Source organism: Sprattus sprattus (genome assembly GCF_963457725.1).
Source record: "Sprattus sprattus genome assembly, chromosome: 16".
NCBI classification, from domain to species: Eukaryota; Metazoa; Chordata; class Actinopteri; order Clupeiformes; family Clupeidae; genus Sprattus; species Sprattus sprattus.
The window spans coordinates 28842351-28863029 of NC_137914.1; the positions used below are offsets into that span (position 1 = coordinate 28842351).

Sequence of the window (20679 nt, forward strand, 5' to 3'; positions counted from 1 at the left end):
CAGCACGCGCCATGTTGCCATCTGGAATTCCTGATTATTGAGCATGGATTCCTGTCACAGGCAGTGTAGCTGCTTCATGTCCCATCTTAACTTTGAGCTCCTAGTTTATGTTCATCTGTGATCATTTATCATCAATAAACATGAGTGTACCGCCATGCCCAGCATTCTAATGATCCTCTGGCTCTCTTTAAAGGTCAGTACGGCAGCTCTCCCAGCGCCTGTTTCGTGGCAAATGATGGGCATTCTCTGCGCTTGTATCAAGCTGTCATCGAAGCTAAGAAGCTACTTAGTGAAGTCTCCAATCCAGACAATTCAGTGAGTCTTGATTCTCCTAGCCAATCCAGGGGTCTCATGTACACACACACACACACACACACACACACACACACACACACACACACACACACACACACACACACAGAACTGAAAACCTATAGTGTGCTACATATAATTATACTATTTATACTATAATATTATTATTATATGTTGATATTGTTGAAATGACATTTTCTATTCTCAATGGTTTTGCCTATTGGTGAGAAATGCTTAGATCTTCTTTATTTCATCTTCCCAGAAATCTGTAGGAGAAGCATTCACCATCATCAGCCAGCAGTCCACTGCCCGACCAGGCTGCATCATCGAGCTGGACGGGATCACAGACTTTGTACGTAACCACTCTGACCAATGTTCCCTCTAAATGTTTTTCAGCACTGAGCAAATATTTTTTATTCTGAGCGCACATTTCAGCACTGTGAGCAATTCGTAAACCACACGACCTGACGAAAATGACCACTAGCCTGCGTTAGCCATAGGTTTCCAAAGAGTTGACAGCAAATACATCAAGGTTGATATTTATTCAATATCCTTTATAATGGCTGGACTTTGGAACATGTTTTACCAGTCAGTTTAGTTGATCTTTGGTTGAAAATAAATAAGGTTTAGGGAGGTTATGACTGGTTCACTGGTTATGAATGATAATGAGATATATATATATATATATATATATATATATATATATACAGTGGGGAAAATAAGTATTTGAACCCCTACCGATTTCGCAAGTTTGGCCACTTGCAAAGAAATGTGTGAACTAGAATTGTATTGGTAGGTGTATTTTAACAGTGAGAAACAGAATATCAACAAAAAAAATCAGAAAACTGCATTTTATAACATTAATGACTTTATTTGCATTTGATGCAAAAAATAAGTATTTGAACCCCCAAGCAAACAGCAAGAATTTTGTCTCACTATGACCAGTTATGTGCCCAAGAAGCACACAGATTAATCCTCATTAGGTCTAACAAGGTACACCTGATCTCAACTGGTGACGTTTATAAAAGAAACCTGTCCAAAGAATCATACTTCACACCTTCAACCTCACCACCATGGGCAATACCAAAGAGTTGCCCAAGGACGTCAGAGATAAGATTGTAGACCTGAACAAGGCTGGAATGGGCTACAAAACCATTGGCAAGCAGCTTGGTGAGAAGCAGACAACTATTGGTGTGATTATTCGTAAATGGAAGCAACACCAAACAAATGTTAATCGCTCTAGGTCTGGGGCTCCATGCAAGATATCCCCTCGTGTGGTATCAGTGATCATTTGAATGGTGCAGAATAACCCCAGAACTACACAGGGGGAGCTTGTGAATGATCTCAAGGCAGCTGGGACCAGTCACCTAGAAAACCATTGGCAACACACCACACCGTCATTTTTTGAAGTACTGCAGCACTCGCAAGTTCCCCCTGCTCAAGGAAGCGCATGTACACGGCCATCTGAAGTTTGCCATTGCACACTCAACCACATCAAGGGGACTATGGATGGGGCCATGTAACGTGGAATATTGGGCTTGAACCTCATTCCCTCCCATTGAAAACACAACCTTAAAGATTTGGAGAGGATCTGCAAAGAGGAGTGGACCAAAATCCCCCCTGAGATGTGTGTAAACCTGGTGACCAACTACAAGAAACGTCTGACATCTGTGCTTGCCAACAAGGGTTATTCCACCAAGTACTTGTCATCACTTGTCAAGTCATTTTTGTCAGTCAGTTTTGCTAGGGGTTCAAATAAAGTCATAAATGTTATAAAATGCATTTTTCTGGATTTTTTTTTGATATTCAGCTTCTCACTGTTAATATACACCTACCATTACAATTATAGATCACACATTTCTTTGCTTGTAGCCAAACTTGTGTAATCGCCAGGGGTTCAAATACTTATTTTCCCCACTGTATACAATTAAAAGTATCCAAGGTGTTTAGTCATTTCTCAGCAGGTACAACATTTAAGTGGAACTTCATTGAAAGAAAAATGCTAATGCAGTGCTTTACAATAAATATAGTGATTATGGTGTAATTTTTCCTAAAGGTAGACTTTATAAATAATTTAATAACTGGAGTGGTTTGCAGCAAACTAAGCTAGAAAACATGTCATTTGAATTACATTGAGGGAGATAGGCCTAACTGGCTGTGTGGCTCATCTTGTCTGCAGGCCCATGGAAGACACATCTTTCTGACTAAACATTTGTCAATATGTTGTTGCAGTTACAGTATCAAAATCACTTTGAATAAGGCCTAATAGGTCTAATTGAAAATATTGGAAATTTCAAATCTTCTCGCCTCACGATTTTGTCTTAGTGGTATTCATTAGACTGAAACCGCGTTCACAGTAGGCGCTAGATGCTTGGAAGGTGCCACAAATGTCAAGAAGTTGTACCAGATCTGGAAAATGCGAACCCTCAGCGACCACCTTTTTTCATTAACCATGAACTTGAATTCGTTGTATTGTTGACATGCGTCCCGGGACCGCATATTATGCTTCCTCCAGAAGCGCTTTGAACCTTATCGCCAGATTGGTCACGTCATTCAGCCCATGATCAATTTCACTAACTGCACGATCCAACGTGTCCGGCTCAAAGGCAGCCCACTCTGCTCATTTTCAGGGAAGCGGGCATCCAAGTGCTCACAAACTTAAAGGACAAACAGAATAATGTCACTTTTGTTCACTGCATGTTTTCCCACGAGCGAACTCTTTTCGCGTTTGCCTCCGAGCATATGTAAATATGTCTGAACGTTTTATCCTACCTGAGTCAGTTTGGACTATTTCATCTAGCCGCTCATTTTTAAACGTTAGGCAGACCTTTTTCTGGGGCACCTGCTCTGCCTTTCTTTTCGCCATGGTAGCCTGGAGCAGAGCCCGGCAAAAGAGCTAAAGGATACTTTGTATGTAAACATTCTAACGCACATCCGCTTGGTTGTCAGACATGTCAGTATTTTAAATGTTTATTACCTAGCCTACATCCCCTTTGATGCTCAGAATTTTAAACCCAAAAAAAAAAATCGTTTGTGGGGTCTGAAAAATGTGCCCGGTCTGAAAAATCTATTGCGCGGCCACTTCGATTGACCTGCGTGGCCGCGCGCGCAGCTTAGAGGGAACATTGGGCCTCATTCTCGACCTTTTTCTGTAATTCTTCAGAAATGTTTCTTACACGACTTCGCAAAAACAACGTAAGAGAAACGCTTCCGCTGCATTCCCGCACGCTTGAAAATGTGTTCATAAGCAGCCGAAGTCTTCTCAGCTGGGTTCCTTCCGATTAGCTTCTTAGATTGATGCGCGTTCTCGTGAAAGTGGATTTGCATACATACACGCCCTGCCAGCTCCTTATTAGGAGACGCAATTTTAGAAACGTGTGCTGTCGCAATCTCCCGAATCCACCTCGTAACAGGTGTTCATTAATAAGGTGGAGATATTGTATAACGTTGAACGTCCGAAGTCCGTAAAACACATTTAAGTAGTCACTTTTTTTTTTAAATCGAAAAATAGGCACCATAGGTGTGAAGACCGGTCCCAAGTACGAGTATAAATTGTAGTCCGTCTTGTTGTTCGAAATGGCCACCATAGGGGTGAAGACTGGCCACCAGTAGTAGTATAAATCGCAATAAATTCATGCTGTAGTTCTTAGAGATTGAGCTTAGTGTTTATTTATTTATTCACTTACATTTGCAGTGTTCATGTCATTCACAATCAGTCTCTTAGCAGACGCGGCCTTTGTCCAAAGTGACGTACAAGGGAGAGAACAGTCAAGCTACGAGCCATATAGACCTAGTGTAACAATAAACACTACCTCGTATAATTATGACTATAAATGTGAAACGTAATTGTTAATGATACAAATATTCTCGTATTTATTATTATCATAATTATTTTAATCCGAGGATGTCTGTAGAGTTGACGTGAACGCAATCACCAACGGGTTCTCACAAATTCGCCCGTTAACCCTTTTACTGTAATACAGAGTTTTTTCAAATGTCATTCCTCAACGCGATTCCTGAAATAACCACAAGATGGCCCGTGGAATCGCATTTGAGAAGATTACGGCAGAGTTACGACTGCTATTTCGAGTTCTGAAAGTTGTCTGAAGTTCAGAAGAAAGCACAGAAGAAAAAAATAACGAGAATGCAAATGTTTTCATAAATGTTTCCGAAGTGGAGTTCCTTCTGAAATCCTTCGGAAAGTCTTCCCAACTGCTGTCGAGAATGAGGCCCATTGACTCTGACCCACTAGATTTGACCCAGAAAAGGCTGCACAACACATGAGAAAATGGTCGTAATAGCTAGATCATTTGGGTGTTTCTGGAACAGGCAGTCGAAAAACAATTGGGTCAACTATCCCAATGAAAGATATTTAAGGGAAAATCGTGCTAGGTGGTAACCCTGACGCTCACACACACACACACACACACACACACACACACACACACACACACACACACACACAGACAGAGGGCACATTTGTTCCTGCTGTTTCATTTGAAGGCTGCGGGCCCTCTGCCATGCTCTGTCCTCAGCAGGGGAAACAGACCCAGCTGCTGCACGTGTTCGAGGAGGACCTGATCCTGGGGAGCCAGAGGCCCAATGGAGAGCCACAGGAGACGCCACCCACAGACTCTGGTAGGGGGCCGCATGGAAGTTTCCGTGACATTCTCTTTGAAGCTCCCTGTATCGGAACAGTAGCATGCGGTCAAAAACTCTGTTCAGCACATGGATCCTTTAACCACGTTGTTAATTCCAGCTTGTGAAAGAACTTCAGGGTTGCATGCCACACAGAGCACACACACACACACACACACACACACACACACACACACACACACACACACACACTCACACACTCTCTCACACACACTCGCACAGCACTCGCACTTACACTCACACACAGCATATGTCAGGCAATGCATTTCAGCTTTTGGTGGCGCCCTAATGTTATAGGCTACTGCTAGCTGTTATTCCCCGTTAGTTAGTTGGTTTGTTATTTTGTTTGTTTGTTAGTTTGTTAGTTTGTTTATTGTCCTTACTGTCTTCTCTATCCTGGTCTAGCCTGTGGCCAGCCCGTGTTCTCTGCAAGGTTCTTCCTTGTGGTGATGGAGGCCACGCCCACGGGGAGGTCCCTGCTGCACATGTGGCTCCTGAAGGTCTCCGCTGAACCCATCTCCTCAGGTATGCATCTCTGTCTAACACTGTCCACTCACCCCCATCTCCACTGTCCACTCACCCTTCTGTCCACTGTCCACTCACCCCTGTGTCCACTGCCCACTGTCCACTCACCCCTGTGTCCACTGTCCACTCACCCCTGTGTCCACTGTCCACTCACCCTTCTGTCCACTGTCCACTCACCCTTCTGTCCACTGTCCACTCACCCCTGTGTCCACTCACCCCTGTGTCCACTGCCCACTCACCCCTGTGTCCACTTCACCCTGCCCCCACCTCCACTGTCCACTCACCCCTGTGTCCACTTCACCCCTGTGTCCACTTCACCCTGCCCCCATCTCCACTGTCCACTCACCCCTGTGTCCACTTCACCCTGCCCCCATCTCCACTGTCCACTCACCCCTGTGTCCACTTCACCCTGCCCCCATCTCCACTGTCCACTCACCCCTGTGTCCACTTCACCCTGCCCCCTTCTCCACTGTCCACTCACCCCTGTGTCCACTTCACCCTGCCCCCTTCTCCACTGTCCACTCACCCCTGTGTCCACTTCACCCTGCCCCCTTCTCCACTGTCCACTCACCCCTGTGTCCACTTCACCCTGCCCCCTTCTCCACTGTCCACTCACCCCTGTGTCCACTTCACCCTGCCCCCTTCTCCACTGTCCACTCACCCCTGTGTCCACTTCACCCTGCCCCCTTCTCCACTGTCCACTCACCCCTGTGTCCACTTCACCCTGCCCCCTTCTCCACTGTCCACTCACCCCTGTGTCCACTTCACCCTGCCCCCTTCTCCACTGTCCACTCACCCCTGTGTCCAGACACCTTCTCTTCTCCATGCCTGGTCTTAAAATTGACCTGCATACCAAACTGCCCCTTCTCTTGGAGCATCTAGATTCCTTCATCCCACCGTATCTTTTGTGTCTCTGTTTTACTGTAAGTACTGGTTGTGTGTTTCAGGCGGCGTGCCCACTGGTGTTGAGCGAGACCCGAGTGGCTCAGGGTTCAGATCAGAGATGTCCGGCTGTCCTTCTCGTCCCCAGCGGAGCGGAGCGCCCTCCTGTGGCCTGCACAGCGCCTGCCGTCTGGCCCTGCACAGTACGCGCGTCTTCAGCCAGGAGCTGGAGCTCCCCTCCGGCGTGGAGGTCATCACAGTCACACCTGCCGCAGGTGAGCTGCCGGCCGTGGGCCAGACGCGGACCAGACGTGTGCTCCCGAGGTGGATGTAGTGGGTTGGCAGGAGGTGCTTCTGTTTTTGACTCCTGCCAGTCAGACCTAATTGGCCAGTTTGTCTTTAATGACTGGTGCCAACCTGCTGGCATGCTGTGTCCTTTGTCAAGGAACTGGATCTGGCAGTCTGACAAATGTGAGGCACAGAGGAGGAAAAGAACCCCTCAGGCTGTGCTGGAGGCAGGGACGCTTGGAGGGCACCTTCTTGACAGATCGTGCAGCTCAGATTTCACACACGAGGCCCACAGTGCAATAGAAACCACCAAAAGAGTCAAGAGTAGGCTTAGAATGATTATGCGTCTAGCCACAGCACACAGAATAGGCACTATTGCATGAGGTCCTATCTGTTCTGTGCAACCTCTTTGTGATGTCCATGTAGTCCTGCACCATGAGATCTTGCCACGTGGGTTGGTTAGAATGCCAAGAATGTTTGTAGATTAAACTAAACTGACATTGTTATGCTCTAAAATCAAACCAAGTTCAACACAGCACATCAGTGCTCTTCTCCCATATATCTAGCGTAATAGAAGCAGTTTTGTTGCATAATCTAAATTAATTAATATTATTAATTAATAAACTAAAGTGTGCTTTACAAATAAAATCCATTATTATTATTTATTGTTATAATCTACTACTAGCAGTGTCATTGCAGCCTAACTGCGTGATTGCCAGATCACTGAATACATGTGTGGGGGTTTCACGTGGGGTGCCTGAGTGTAATGCCCTCAGCTGTGACCTCATGTGGTGTTTCTGTCCTTCCAGGTCACTTGAGCTCCTCGTCTCTCCAGCCAGCCGGTCGAGCGCCCTACCTGCTGGCCACCTCCTGCTCCGATGGCCAGGTGCGGTTCTGGAGGTGCGGCCTCGTGCCCGAGCCCCAACCAGAGAGTCAGTTGGCCTACGTGTGGGAGGAGTGGCCTCTCTTGGTGGAGGAGGGCTCGGCCAATAGCAGCGCAATCAGCATCCCCAGCAAACCAAGCGCGGTGTGCTGCTGCCACACCAGCCGTGTGGCCGTGGCCTACCGCGAGCCTGGGGCTCACCAGGACGGCAGAGCCAAGGACGCCCCGCTCCTAGTGAGCATCTTCCAGTGTGAGTCCACAGGAGGCTCCCAGTGGGTGCTGGAGCAGACCCTGCACCTAGACGGCCCCACGGAGGGCAGCTGGGAAGGCAGACTGTCCGCTGGGCCTGACGAAGGCAAACACGGAGGCGGGGAGGAGTGTCCGTTCAGTGGTCAGAGTGCTGTTCACTTAGACTGGGTGTCTCGAGAGGATGGCTCACACGTCCTTACTGTCGGCGTGGGCTCCAGGCTGCACATGTATGGGTCTCTTATGGTCAAGCCGCCCGAGCTCGGGCTCTCCGACGGGGGTAGGGACGGGGGGCGGGATGCCTCCCAGCTGGTTGTCCTGCAGGCCGTGGACCTGGTGTCATCTGTGGAGGGCTCACGGCCCATCCCGGTGTCCCTGTCCTGGGTGCGGGACGGCATCCTGGTGGTGGGCATGGACTGCGAGATGCACGTTTATTCCCAGTGGCAGCCGCCCGCCCCAGCCAGGTCTGCAAGTGTGTCCAGGGGGACGGACTCGGGCAGCGCGAGCTCGTTGGTCAACACCCTGAAGCAGGACAGCCACACGCCTTCCCCTGTGACCTCCAGGAAGCCGCTGACGCGTTCGCTCAACAGCGTGGCACAGAAGCTGAACGGCGGTGGGAAACGTGGCGCCGGCCTGGAGCTCCCGGCCCAGTTGGAGGACAGCGGCCTGTTTGAGGCGGCCCACCAGCTGTCCCCCACGCTGCCCCAGTACCACCCCATCCAGCTGCTGGAGCTCATGGACCTGGGACGGGTGCAGCGGGCGAAGGCCATCCTCTCGCACCTGGTGAAGTGTGTGGCAGGAGAGGTGGTCGTGCTGACGGGGGACGCGGGGGTTCGACAGCGCTCCCGGACCTTCAGCGGGGGTGGAGGCAAGGCGCGGGATGCCAAGCTGTTCCAGCCTCCCGAGGCCACGTCGGACTACACAGAGATTGAGTCCATCCCACCGCTGCCACTGTATGCGCTGCTAGCAGCCGACCACGACTCCTCCGGCATCACCAAAGACGAGCCGGCCAGCGTAGGCCCCGACAGCGGGAAAGGTTCCAGTCCCCGCAGTGACCCGCCCAGCACCTATGACCAGCTCTTCCAGTCCTCCGGGGTGCCTTCCGGCGCGGACGAGCCGCCAGACCTGTTCCATGAGGACGAAGAGGATGAGGAGAAGGCCAAGGTGATCGACCTGTCCCAGTACGGCCCCACGGCGTTCGGACTGGAGCATGCCCAGGTGCTGTCCTCCTACCTGCAGCAGGCCAGCCTCCCAGGCCTCACACGCATGGAGCAGATGTCCCTCATGGCGCTGGCCGACACCGTGGCCTCCACACGCACGGACCTCGGGGAGGGCCAGGGCGAGAGCCAGGGTGAGCAACATGGAGGTTCATTAGGTTCGCAGGTGTTCTTAAACGTGTATTTACATTGACATTTATAGGGCCATGATTTTCCGTTTAAAAATAATGCATTATCCGTTTCACATTTTGGTTCAGCTAATATTGTTCACCCTGAGGTAGATTGATGGCTTAAAATTAGTGAATAATATGCACCCCTCTTAGATTGTTGTTTGCCAGCCATCAACAGAACAGAAGACTAGAATTTTTTTTAATGCCATTGGGAAGACGAGCGAGTGAATGTGACCTGAATGTGGGTGTTTGCGTCAACCGTTGAAAAGGGGGCCGTGGTTGGAGCGGAGTTCAGCGCAGACGTGACATTTTCTCAGTGGTTTTGTTTTTTAATTAATGTTTGTTCATCATTGCAATCGTTGTTGTGTTTATGTGAAAGAAATATAGCCTTGCAGCCCAAAATACAGGGGAATTTGGGTGATTTGTATGCACAAAAAGATGTTTCCGTTTGAAAGTTGCAATTACGTTTCAAAGGGTACATTCCGCGAATTCCGTCCGTTTTCCGTTATCACGGAAAATCATTGGCCCTACATTTACTTTCTGGTTTATTTAACATTTTCGTGCCCTTGCACAGAATATGTTAGTGCAGATTTTGGACAGTCTTGTACAGCTTCTATATATTTCCTGGTCTAAAGTGTCCTCAGCACTGGGTGTGTGATTGACGTCTGTGTGTGAGTGTGTGTGATGTTTTGCTGTGTGTGAGTGTGTGTCTGATGTGTTGCTGTGTGTGAGTGTGTGTCTGATGTCTTGCTGTGTGTGAGTGTGCGTCTGCTGTGTGTGAGTGTGTGTCTGATGTATTGCTGTGTGGGGGCCGTGGGACAGGTGGCGAGACGCTGGATGAGTGCGGCCTGAGGTTCCTGCTGGCGGTGCGTCTGCACTCCTTCCTGCTGACCTCCCTGCCCCCTGCTCACCGCGCCCAGCTGCTGCACCAGGGTACGCCCGCCTCACCCGCTCTGATCTGCCCAAACACCTTGCCCAAGGGCAGCTTAAAATACACACACACACCCCCGCCCGTCAGCCGGCACACAGAACTCTGCACTAGGCCATACAGCAAACACAGGTCCCTGATCAGTCATACACTCACAACTCCTCTAAACAAAAACAAGCCCCACTGACTGGTTCCATCCACTTCAGTTAGACATAGTTAGTCAATGTGGAGAGTTATGATAAGCCACAGTGTCTCAGCCTGAATGTTGCATTGGCTCTGTTTTGATGTGGTCTGTAGACCAGTGAGAATCAGTGAAAGTGTTGTGGTTGCCTGTGCAGGGCTCTCCACGTCTCACTACGCCTGGGCGTTCCACTCGGAGGCTGAGGAGGAGCTGCTGAACATGCTGCCTGCGCTGCAGAAGGGGGACCCCACGTGGCCGGAGCTCAGGGCCATGGGTCTGGGCTGGTGGCTCCGCAGCACCCCTCGCCTCCGCCGCTGCATCGAGAAGGTGAGCCCAGCACGCGCTGCTTCAGCCCAGCAGAAGTACTCACGGCGGGCGGAGTAAGGTTGTTTATGATGCTTGCATTTATTATCCTGTCAATGCAGATGTCTTATAGGTGGCTTTGTGTTCAGTGTCAGTGTGTGTACTTTTACTTTTCTGTTCAGTGTTCATTTCTATTCTATGTTACGTTGTGACTTTATGTTTCATTACAAGAAGTTACCTCTGCCAAGGTAGTTGTTGCTGTCTGTCTGTCTGTAAGCAGGATTAAGCAAAAACTACCAGGCCGAATTCCATGAAACTTGGTTAAAGGGTGTAGCATGGGACGAGCAAGAACCCATTAAATATTGGACTGGATCTGAATCAACATGCAGATCCAGGAATATTGTTTTGCTTTCTTTAATATCGCGAGAGAGGGCATCCTGGCATTGGGGGAGGTCGGCGCTCTTTGAAGTTTTGATCAAATAATCGACTATTTGGACTATAAATGACACAATTATTCAGTGGCTAAGCGGTTAAGCGGTTCAGCTCAAGGGGAATTGTGCACTTTTTGAAAGAAACATGAATCTTCTACCATAGTTAGGTTATACCATGAGGTTCATTTTCAGATTTGGAGGGAAGTCAGATTTGACCTCTGAGTAGAGGTAGAGGTAAAATCCAAGATGGCCGCCAACAATATTCAAAAGTGCCTCACGTTGTTACGAAACACAGTAGAAAAACACTTAAGGTGTCATTTCACACTAACTTTTGGGTGCCCATTCTGTATCTGATACATTTGAAACCACTAGAATTCAAGAAAATGCATTTATGTAAAGGTCAAGGTAAAAAAAACATAAAAATATTCATTGCTCCTCCATCACTCCTGCAGCAATCAACGCATTATTGCCTCTCTTTCTTGACAATGCACATTCAGTAGCAATGATTCGGCACTCTATGGAAATCATCAAAATTGCAGTTCAAAATGTGAACCCTGGTCAGATTCCTGTCCTTGCTGCTGACCAACCACTGTATGCTCTCGCTTAACAAATACAGTGGTCCTGGCCAGACACTTATGGAGAAGATCACTTTGATCAGGTTTGGTGGTCTACATATTGAACTGGCCATGTTGAAGTTGCTGGGAGACTGGCTAGAAGGCAGTGGCTGGACCAATACCCTGGTCAAGGCTGACATTGCAAGTTCTGGAACCCTGTCATTGCATCTTCTCGTTCTGCGGTACATCAGGTCCATTCGTGAAGGCAACTTCCAGCTGTACGTTGAATCCCTGACACAGATCATGCCCTGGATGTTCGCCCTGGATCACATACACTACAGCAGATGGCTTCCTGTACACATCCGTGATATGATGACTCTTTTGGACAGACACCCAGCAGTCCTAGCAGAATTCAGGTCCGGACATTTCGTGGTGCACAAAACCAGCAACCAGTTCTCTGGCTGAGGAGCAACCCCACACATGAATGGTCTAAGGATGCTTTACTGTTGGCATGACACAGGACTGATGGTAGCGCTCACCTTGTCTTCTCCGGACAAGCTTATTTGCAGATGCCCACAGTCCTCAGCAGTCCAATCCCTGTACCTTTTGCAGAATATGAGTCGGTCCCTGATGTTTTTCCTGGAGAGAATGGCTTCTTTGCTGCCCTTCTTGACACCAGGCCATCCTCCAAAAGTCTTCGCCTCACCTGGCGTGCAGATGCACTCACACCTGCCTGCTGCCATTCCTGAGCAAGCTCTGTGCTGGAGGTGACCCGATCCCGCAGCTGAATCATGTTTAGGAGACGGTCCTGGCGCTTGCTGGACCAAAACATCCTCCGAGAGCAACTTCTCCCAACCATCTAGGAACAGTTTGGTGATGAACAATGCCTTTCCCAGCATGATGGAGCACCTTGCCATAAGGCAAAAGTGATAACTAAGTGGCTCGGGGAACAAAACATTGATATTTTGGGTCCATTGGCCAGGAAACTCCCCAGACCTTAATCCCATTGAGAACTTGTGGTCAATCCTCAAGAGACGGGTGGACAAACAAAAAAAAACTATTTCTGACAAACTCCAAGCATTGATTATGCAGTCAGGATGTGGCCCAGAAGTTGATTGACAGCATGCCAGGGTGGATTGCAAAAGTCTTCATGTAATTGCCAATAAAAGCCAGTGACACTTATTAAATGTTTGTAATTATACTTCAGTCTTCCATAGTTACATCTGACAAAAATATCTAAAGACAATGAAGCAGCAAACTTTGTGAAAATGCATATTTGTGTCATTCTCAAAACTTTTGGCCACGACTGTACATCTCATGTCAAACACGAGATGGAGACATCAACCACTTCTTTTCCCATGAAAACCAGGCAGCACCTCCAGCTCTGTCAAGTGGAGGAAAACTTCGGTTCGGGGTTAAAGCAGATCTGCTTCACTGCCTGGAGTCAAATCTGCCCGAAAACAAGAGTGTTCCTGAGACTGATGCAGTAATTCTAGATGGTGCAGCTGTGGTTCAAATGCTGAATCTAAAGACATCAAGAACATTTCAAGAGTATGGAGAAACAGTGTTTGTACCATACATCTCTGCTCAACTAGAGGTAGGCGCCCGTGTTGACCTTGTCTGGGATGTATACCTGCCAGCCTGGGATGTGTATCTGCCAGCCTGAAAGCCTCAAGACAAAAGAGGTGAAACAACATGAGGAAAAGGGTTGCTCCCCTTACTGTGATGCCCAAGAACTGGAAAGACTTCCTTTGGTGTGATGAAAACAAAACAGAGTTGTTTTCCTTCCTGGCCCGAGAAGCAGTAAATCTGCCTGTAGCACAGGGCAAGGAACTGTATGCAACAGATGGAACTGGAGTCCTCTGCTCTCCTGCTGACTTATGCCCGCCTTGCCCCATGTTCGCAAGAAGAGGCTGTCACTCGGCTACTTCTGCATGTGGCAGATGCTGTGCAGAAAGGTTGTAAGAAGGTGACCATACGTACAGTTGATACGGATGTGGTGGTGTTGGCAGTGGCTTCTTTTAGCAAAATAGCTCCTGATGAACTGTGGATTTCATCAGGAGCGGTTCATCGCTATTCACGAAATGGTTGCCACAATGACTCCTATCAAGTGCCTGACTCTCCCTGTCTTTCATGCTTTCACTGGATGTGACCCTGTGTCTGCATTTGCTGGCCGTGGAAAGAAGACTGCCTGGGAGACATGGAAGTCTTTCCCAGAGGTCAGTAATGCTTTCCAGGAACTCCTATGTAGCCAAGTCAGGGCAGTGTAGGGTCCATGTTACTGCTGGAACGATTTGTGGTGGTCATGTATGACCGAACCAGCGAGAGCATGGAAGTGAATGATGCCAGGAAACAGCTGTTCTCCCAGAAGTCCAGGAGTTTAGAAAACATCCCTCCAACCCAGGCTGCCCTCAAACAGCACATCAAGCGTACTTGCTTTCAGTCCAACATCTGGAACCAGTCACTGGTCCTGGATCCAGAGATGCCAGAGCCATCTGACTGGGGCTGGACAAAGGAAACCACTGGTTGGCAGCCACTCTGGACCACTCTCCCTGAAGCAGCAAAGTCTTGCCATGAGTTGATCCGCTGCAACTGCCAGAAAGGGTGCACTGGACGGTGCTCGTGTCTCAAAGGTGCACTTAAATGTACAGATCTCTGTTTTTGTTCTGGAGACTGTTAAGATTAAAAAAAAATAAAATGAATTATTAAAGAGTTAAATAATAAATCAGTTAATTATAATAATAAATACAATATTATTGGCATTATTATTGGCATCATCATTATTGGCATCACAATTTCTGTTATTATTTTGGAAATAAACAACCATTTTGGACCGTTCACCTCCTTATGTCTGCATGATTTGACCTTCATATTGATCTAAATGCATTTCCTTGAATTCTGGTGGTTTCAAAGGTGTCAGATACAGAGTGGGCACCCAAAAGTTAGTAGGAAATGACACCTTAAGTGATTTTCTACTGTGTTTGGTTCCAATGTGAGGCACTTTTGAATATTATTGGCGGCCATCTTGGATTTGACCTCTAACGGGCCTCAGAGGTCAAGTCTGACTTCCCTCATGGTATAACCTAACTATGGTAGAAGTTTCATGTTTCTTTCAAAATATGCACAATTTTCATGGTTATCCTCTATCAGTTTATTAAGTTTAGACAAACAATAAAGATGAGAATTGCATTCAAAAATGGCTTTTAATAAATGGTTTGGACTAATTGAGTGAGGGCAGCTTGCTGGGGAGTATAAGTCTGCTTCCTTTGAAGAACGCCATCCATGGTAGCATGACAAGATCCCACAAACCCATTCATTCAAATGCTCCCCACATTGGGCAGAAACCCAGACACATGAGTTGTATCAAATCCTCTGGAGTTCTTTAAAATAGTGCTCGATGCAACGTCTAAGCAGAGAAGTTCTGAACAGGAGACGGGCTCTCGTTTAACATGGTGAAGTTAGGGCCCTGGTTTAGCTTGGTGAAGTTAGGGCTCTGGTTTAACATGGTGAAGTTAGGGCTCTGGTTTAACATGGTGAAGTTAGGGCTCTGGTTTAACATGGTGAAGTTAGGGCACTGGTTTAACATGGTGAAGTTAGTGCACTGGTTTGACATGGTGAAGTTGGGGTACATTTGGAATCTGAACCGGGAAGTTGTATAGTGAGTAGTTTAACATGGTGAAGTTAGGGCACTGATGAAGTTAGGGCTCTGGTTTAACATGGTGAAGTTAGGGCACTGGTTTAACATGGTGAAGTTAGGGCACTGGTTTAACATGGTTAAGTTAGTGCACTGGTTTAACATGGTGAAGTTGGGGCACATTTGGAATCTGAACAGGGAAGTTGTATAGTGAATAGTTGGTTCTTACAGTAGGTTATAATTTGCTCCACTGTATGTTCACTAAACAATGTTACAGCTCATAATGTGAAGTAACATGGCTTTTAACATTAGCTAGATATTGATGGATAATGAACTTGACAAGACTGATGTGCTGCCACGCCTGGCAAGGTCAGCCTTTCCAAAAAGGTTGTGAACTCTAAGGCCTTTGGTGGTGAAGGTGTTGCCTCAGGTGTGTTCAGGGTCTTTAGGGTAGTGTGTTCAGGGCCTTTAGGGTAGTGTGTTCAGGGTCTTTAGGGTAGTGTGTTCAGGGTCTTTAGGGTAGTGTGTTTAGGGCCTTTAGGGTAGTGTGCTTTAGGGTAGTGTGCTCAGGGCCTTTAGGGTAGTGTGCTTTAGGGTAGTGTGCTCAGGGCCTTTAGGGTAGTGTGTTTAGGGTAGTGTGCTCAGGGCCTTTAGGGTAGTGTGTTTAGGGTAGTGTGCTCAGGGCCTTTAGGGCAGTGTGCTCAGGGCCTTTAGGGTAGTGTGCGTTAGGGTAGTGTGCTCAGGGTCTTTAGGGTAGTGTGCTCAGGGCCTTTAGGGTAGTGTGTTTAAGGTAGTGTGCTCAGGGCCTTTAGGGTAGTGTGCTTTAGGGTAGTGTGCTCAGGGCCTTTAGTGTAGTGTGTTCAGGGCCTTTAGGGTAGTGTGCTCGGGGCCTTTAGGGTAGTGTGCTCAGTGCCTTTAGGGTAGTGTGCTCAGGGCCTTTAGGGTAGTGTGCTCGGGGCCTTTAGGGTAGTGTGCTTTAGGGTAGTGTGCTCAGGGCCTTTAGGGTAGTGTGCTTTAGGGTAGTGTGCTCAGGGCCTTTAGGGTAGTGTGTTTAGGGTAGTGTGCTCAGGGCCTTTAGGGCAGTGTGCTTTAGGGTAGTGTGCTCAGGGCCTTTAGGGTAGTGTGTTTAGGGTAGTGTGCTCAGGGCCTTTAGGGTAGTGTGCTCAGGGCCTTTAGGGTAGTGTGCTTTAGGGTAGTGTGCTCAGGGCCTTTAGGGTAGTGTGTTTAGGGTAGTGTGCTCAGGGCCTTTAGGGCAGTGTGCTTTAGGGTAGTGTGCTCAGGGCCTTTAGGGCAGTGTGTTTAGGGCAGTGTGTTTAGGGTAGTGTGCTCAGGGCCTTTAGGGCAGTGTGCTCAGGGCCTTTAGGGAATTGTGCTCAGGGCTTTTAGGGTAGTCTGCTCAGGGCCTTTAGGGTAGTGTGCTTTAGGGTAGTGTGTTTAGGGTAGTGTGTTCAGTGCACTGGAGTGGAAGACTGTGCCCAGAGCCCCATGCATGCCAGAGTGTTTCTGAGAGTGTTCTCATGTACCTTAGGACCTCTTCTCTCTCTACATCACACTCTGCTCCTATTACAAGCTGTGCAATGCAAACTCATCTGTTGAGATGAAATGTGTTGGATCAAACCCCAGTGGCACACACTCACACGCACACACACACACACACATGCACACACACACACACACTCACATGCACACACACACACACACTCACACGCAGACACACACACACACACACACACACTCGCACACACTCATGCAGACACACTCACGCAGACACACACACAAACACTCACACAGACACACACACTAAAGCACACCCAGACACACACACACACACACTTACAAAGAAACACACAGAGCGCTTTGATGCACGCAGACTCCCTTCATCTCCCTTCGAATGAGGCTGAGGAAGTGGAGGGCAGAGAGGGGGTTTAAGCTAAATTGAGTTGTGCAAATCCTGGTGCCAGCTCACGTCTTCTGCTGTGTGTGTGTGTGTGTGTGTCTGTGTGTGTGTGTGTGTGTGTGTGTGTGTGTGTGTGTGTGTGTGTATGTGTGTCGCTCCCCCCTGCTGTGCCCCTGCAGGTGGCCAAGGCTATGTTCCAGAGGAACAACGACCCCCTGGATGCAGCGCTCTTTTATCTTGCCATGAAGAAGAAGGCTGTGGTGTGGGGCCTCTATAGGTACCTCCTGCTTTATCTGTCTTCCACTCTTTTATTTCAGTCTCCCTCTCTCTCTCTCACACACACGCTCACACACTCGCAGTCTCTCTCACATAACACTGCATGAAATGTGGGATTTACGACAGTATTCGACCCTGTGTATTGCCGTAGAAGCCCACATTGGTGTGAACGCCCCCCCACCCCTTCCCTTGACCAGGCCTAGGTTTTGTTATGTTAATTGAATTGACCTGGATTGAAAACAACCTAGCATAACATGCGATCTACCGTGGAAAACAGAAGGCAGGCGATTTTTTTTAATCAGTTCTCACCACACAACGACGTCTCATCTTTGCTCCTTGAATGTCCAGTGGTGTAGTCCAGTGTATACGCAGGTATACGGAGTAGCATTGGGTATACCCACTTCTCAAAACAGGGTGTTTATCCTGTGCTGTATGAATAAATAAAACGTATACCCACTTCTCCAGGGACCACTACCACTGTGAATGTCGATATGTAATGGTATGATGTTATTAAAACTTACTACGTGTAAAAAAGACTAGAAATTGAACGTTTATTATTCTAAAGTTTCTAATGTTGCCTCGGGCGCCTTTACGTGAACATAATTAAAACGTCACATAAGTCCACTAAACAATTCCCAATTCGCACGCTACAGTAACAGAAGAGAAATACGCCAGAGGAGGGAGGAATGATAAACCAGGTACGGGGGTTTTTGCCCAAATTGTCGGCCTCTGGGCCAATGAAATGCATCAAAATAGACACGTGATAGTGCCCCAAATGTTTTGCCATTAGTAGCTTCAAAAAAAATTCGTTGGCTTTCTCGCTTTGCTAAATAACGTCTCATCCACGACAGCCAGGATTATAGCTCAAAGTAAATTAGGCAAGGAGTGAGTTGTGAGTACTGGTAGTTACAGAATATGGTTATCTGTAGTTGTTAACGATTGTTACTTGCTTAAATGTAGGTTTACTTGAGGTAAATGAAAGGGAATATGGTATCATAGAGGGCTATATTAACACTAAGCTAGCTTTCTATGTTGTTAAAACTTTCTCCAGTGAGCAAGAGTGTGAACGAGCGAATTATATCGACATCTCTCTATTCTTTGCATTATTATATTCTAGTATTTCGAAACAATAATCAGTCCCTATAGAATGTTGTTTATAATCAGTTAATGCTACTGAATCCTGGTTTGACTTTATTATAGTGAATGCTTTGGTTGCCTTCCATTTCAGCCCAGCATACAGTATTTATCAGTTGATAAATAAGATGTACTCAGAATTTGTTTTTTATTTGAATTGTTCCTGTTTTTCCCCTTTGAATGGAATATTTGACACTAAACTAGTTAATCTGTATCTCAGTGATAGTATCCAAATGAGCATACAAATATCACTGGTATGTAAAAACTACATGGACAACAAAATAGTTATAATTGTTGATAAAATTCTTATTCCCTTCTGCTCATAATACAACAAGTAAACAACTCAGAGGTTGACACTGTCAGATCCATTCTCCATCCATAGTGTCCAAATGAGCATAAAAAATCCCTGGTATGTAAAAACTACACGGACAACAAAATAGATGTTAATCGTATTCCCTTCTGCTCATAATAAAACAAGTAAACAACTCAAAAGTTAAAACTTTCCCTTTAAGAATTATATACTTATAATTATATAGTTATATACTTAATTCACTTTGTTATATACTTTGTCATATAGCCAATTAATTTTTTTTCTACTGTTTTGTGCTGATCCTGCACTTTTACATATTTTTTTTACTCTTGAGAAGGTGTATGTAAATATTGTAAATATTTGTAAATAAAATACAAAAAAATTGTGAAAAAAAAAAATTGTTCCTATCTGTTACAGGGGCTGAGAAATCAGTAATTTAGTAGGCGTTGACACAATTGCTGAATTTCTAGAAAAACTTCAGGTTTTGGGGGCTTTTCTGAAATCGCCTATAGGTTTTACAGGCATTTTTTTCAGGCGCTTTAGGCCTAAATGGGTTAACCTGAAGAGGGCAGGTTCGAAGCTCGCGCAAGATTTCAAAATCTACCTGAAAAGACACAGGATAGATATTCACGAGTGGCAAACATGTCCCAAGTTGCGAAATGACTATCTCAATATCAGAGTAAGCCCGACTCTGTATAATTACATGCCAAAAGTGAATCTCAAGAACATTACAGAGAGGAAGCTCCGGAATATAAGTGGAACAGCCTCCAAAGTACATTGCAACCCTCGCACTCTGAAAATGAAAGGCAAAGCAAAGCAAGCATCGTGACATCCCCGAAATCAAAACCCTAAAGACAGAACTCTGAAAACGGAAGGTGAATCAAGAAATGTGATAACCCCGGACCAAAACCCTAAAGACAGAATATTGATTAAATTATTTTGAATTTCGTTTTTATGGGGCAATAGCTGTAAATGGGAAGGGATACGTTTTGTCAGTTGAAAGCTGACCTTTAGACAGAATCTCATTCCGTCTCATCACAGGACGTTTTAATTCAATTCCTTGTCGTTTTCAACCAATGGCTGCAGCAGGGTGTGTGTGGCTAGACTGCTGACAGTCAATATGCTAATAAGAGCATTTAGCACCTCTGTCAGCGGGAGGTGTGAATGCTAAACACATCGGCCCCCCTCCCCTTGCAGGTCCCTTCCCGGGAAATTCCGTCAGTATGCGGCAGACGGATATTTCGGGGGAATGTCCGCGATCAGCCAGGAATGGTGATCATTCGCGGCTGTATCACAGCGTATACGGGCCCGATAATCTTGCTTTTCGTGCAGTGTAAGCTCACACACTCGCAGTCTCTCTCTCTCTCACACATACGCCCACGCACTCACACGTTGCTCGCTCACTCACGCATACAGTCACTCACACATATCTAAACATAATTGTAAAGAATATACACTGACATACGTTATGTAGCTGTAACTCCTGGCCTGAACACACACAGAGGGACACACTGATATGCACTTGGTGTGTTTTCTGGAGCCACTAAGTGTTTTTTCTGGAGCCACTAACTGTTTTCTGGAGCCTCTAAGTGTTTTCTGGAGCCACTGACTGTTTTCTGGAGCCACTGACTGGCTTTCTCGGTTGATGTTGCAGGTCCCAGAGGAACACCAAGATGACAGAGTTCTTTAGCCACAACTTCAATGAGGACCGCTGGAGGAGAGCAGCTCTGAAGAATGCCTTCTCGTTGTTAGGGAAACAGCGCTTCCAGCACTCTGCTGCCTTCTTCCTCCTGGCAGGCTCCCTCAAGGATGCTGTAGAGGTGAAGAAACACACACACACACACACACA

The 20679-nt window shown here is 47.0% G+C and overlaps 1 protein-coding gene across 3 annotated transcripts in view; it reads left to right on the forward strand.

Moving 5' to 3' along the window:
• dmxl1 (Dmx like 1) overlaps positions 1–20679 on the forward strand; it is a 65898-nt gene that overhangs the window by 15997 nt on the left and 29222 nt on the right. For all 3 annotated transcript variants that reach the window (XM_080854014.1, XM_080854013.1, XM_080854015.1), the window contains exons 14-23: positions 194–315; positions 575–664; positions 4848–4950; positions 5377–5496; positions 6444–6653; positions 7476–9146; positions 10005–10115; positions 10449–10618; positions 17290–17387; positions 20485–20650. In XM_080854014.1, coding sequence (XP_080710140.1) covers positions 194–315; positions 575–664; positions 4848–4950; positions 5377–5496; positions 6444–6653; positions 7476–9146; positions 10005–10115; positions 10449–10618; positions 17290–17387; positions 20485–20650 — 2861 coding nt within the window. The remainder of the gene's footprint in view (positions 1–193; positions 316–574; positions 665–4847; positions 4951–5376; positions 5497–6443; positions 6654–7475; positions 9147–10004; positions 10116–10448; positions 10619–17289; positions 17388–20484; positions 20651–20679) is intronic.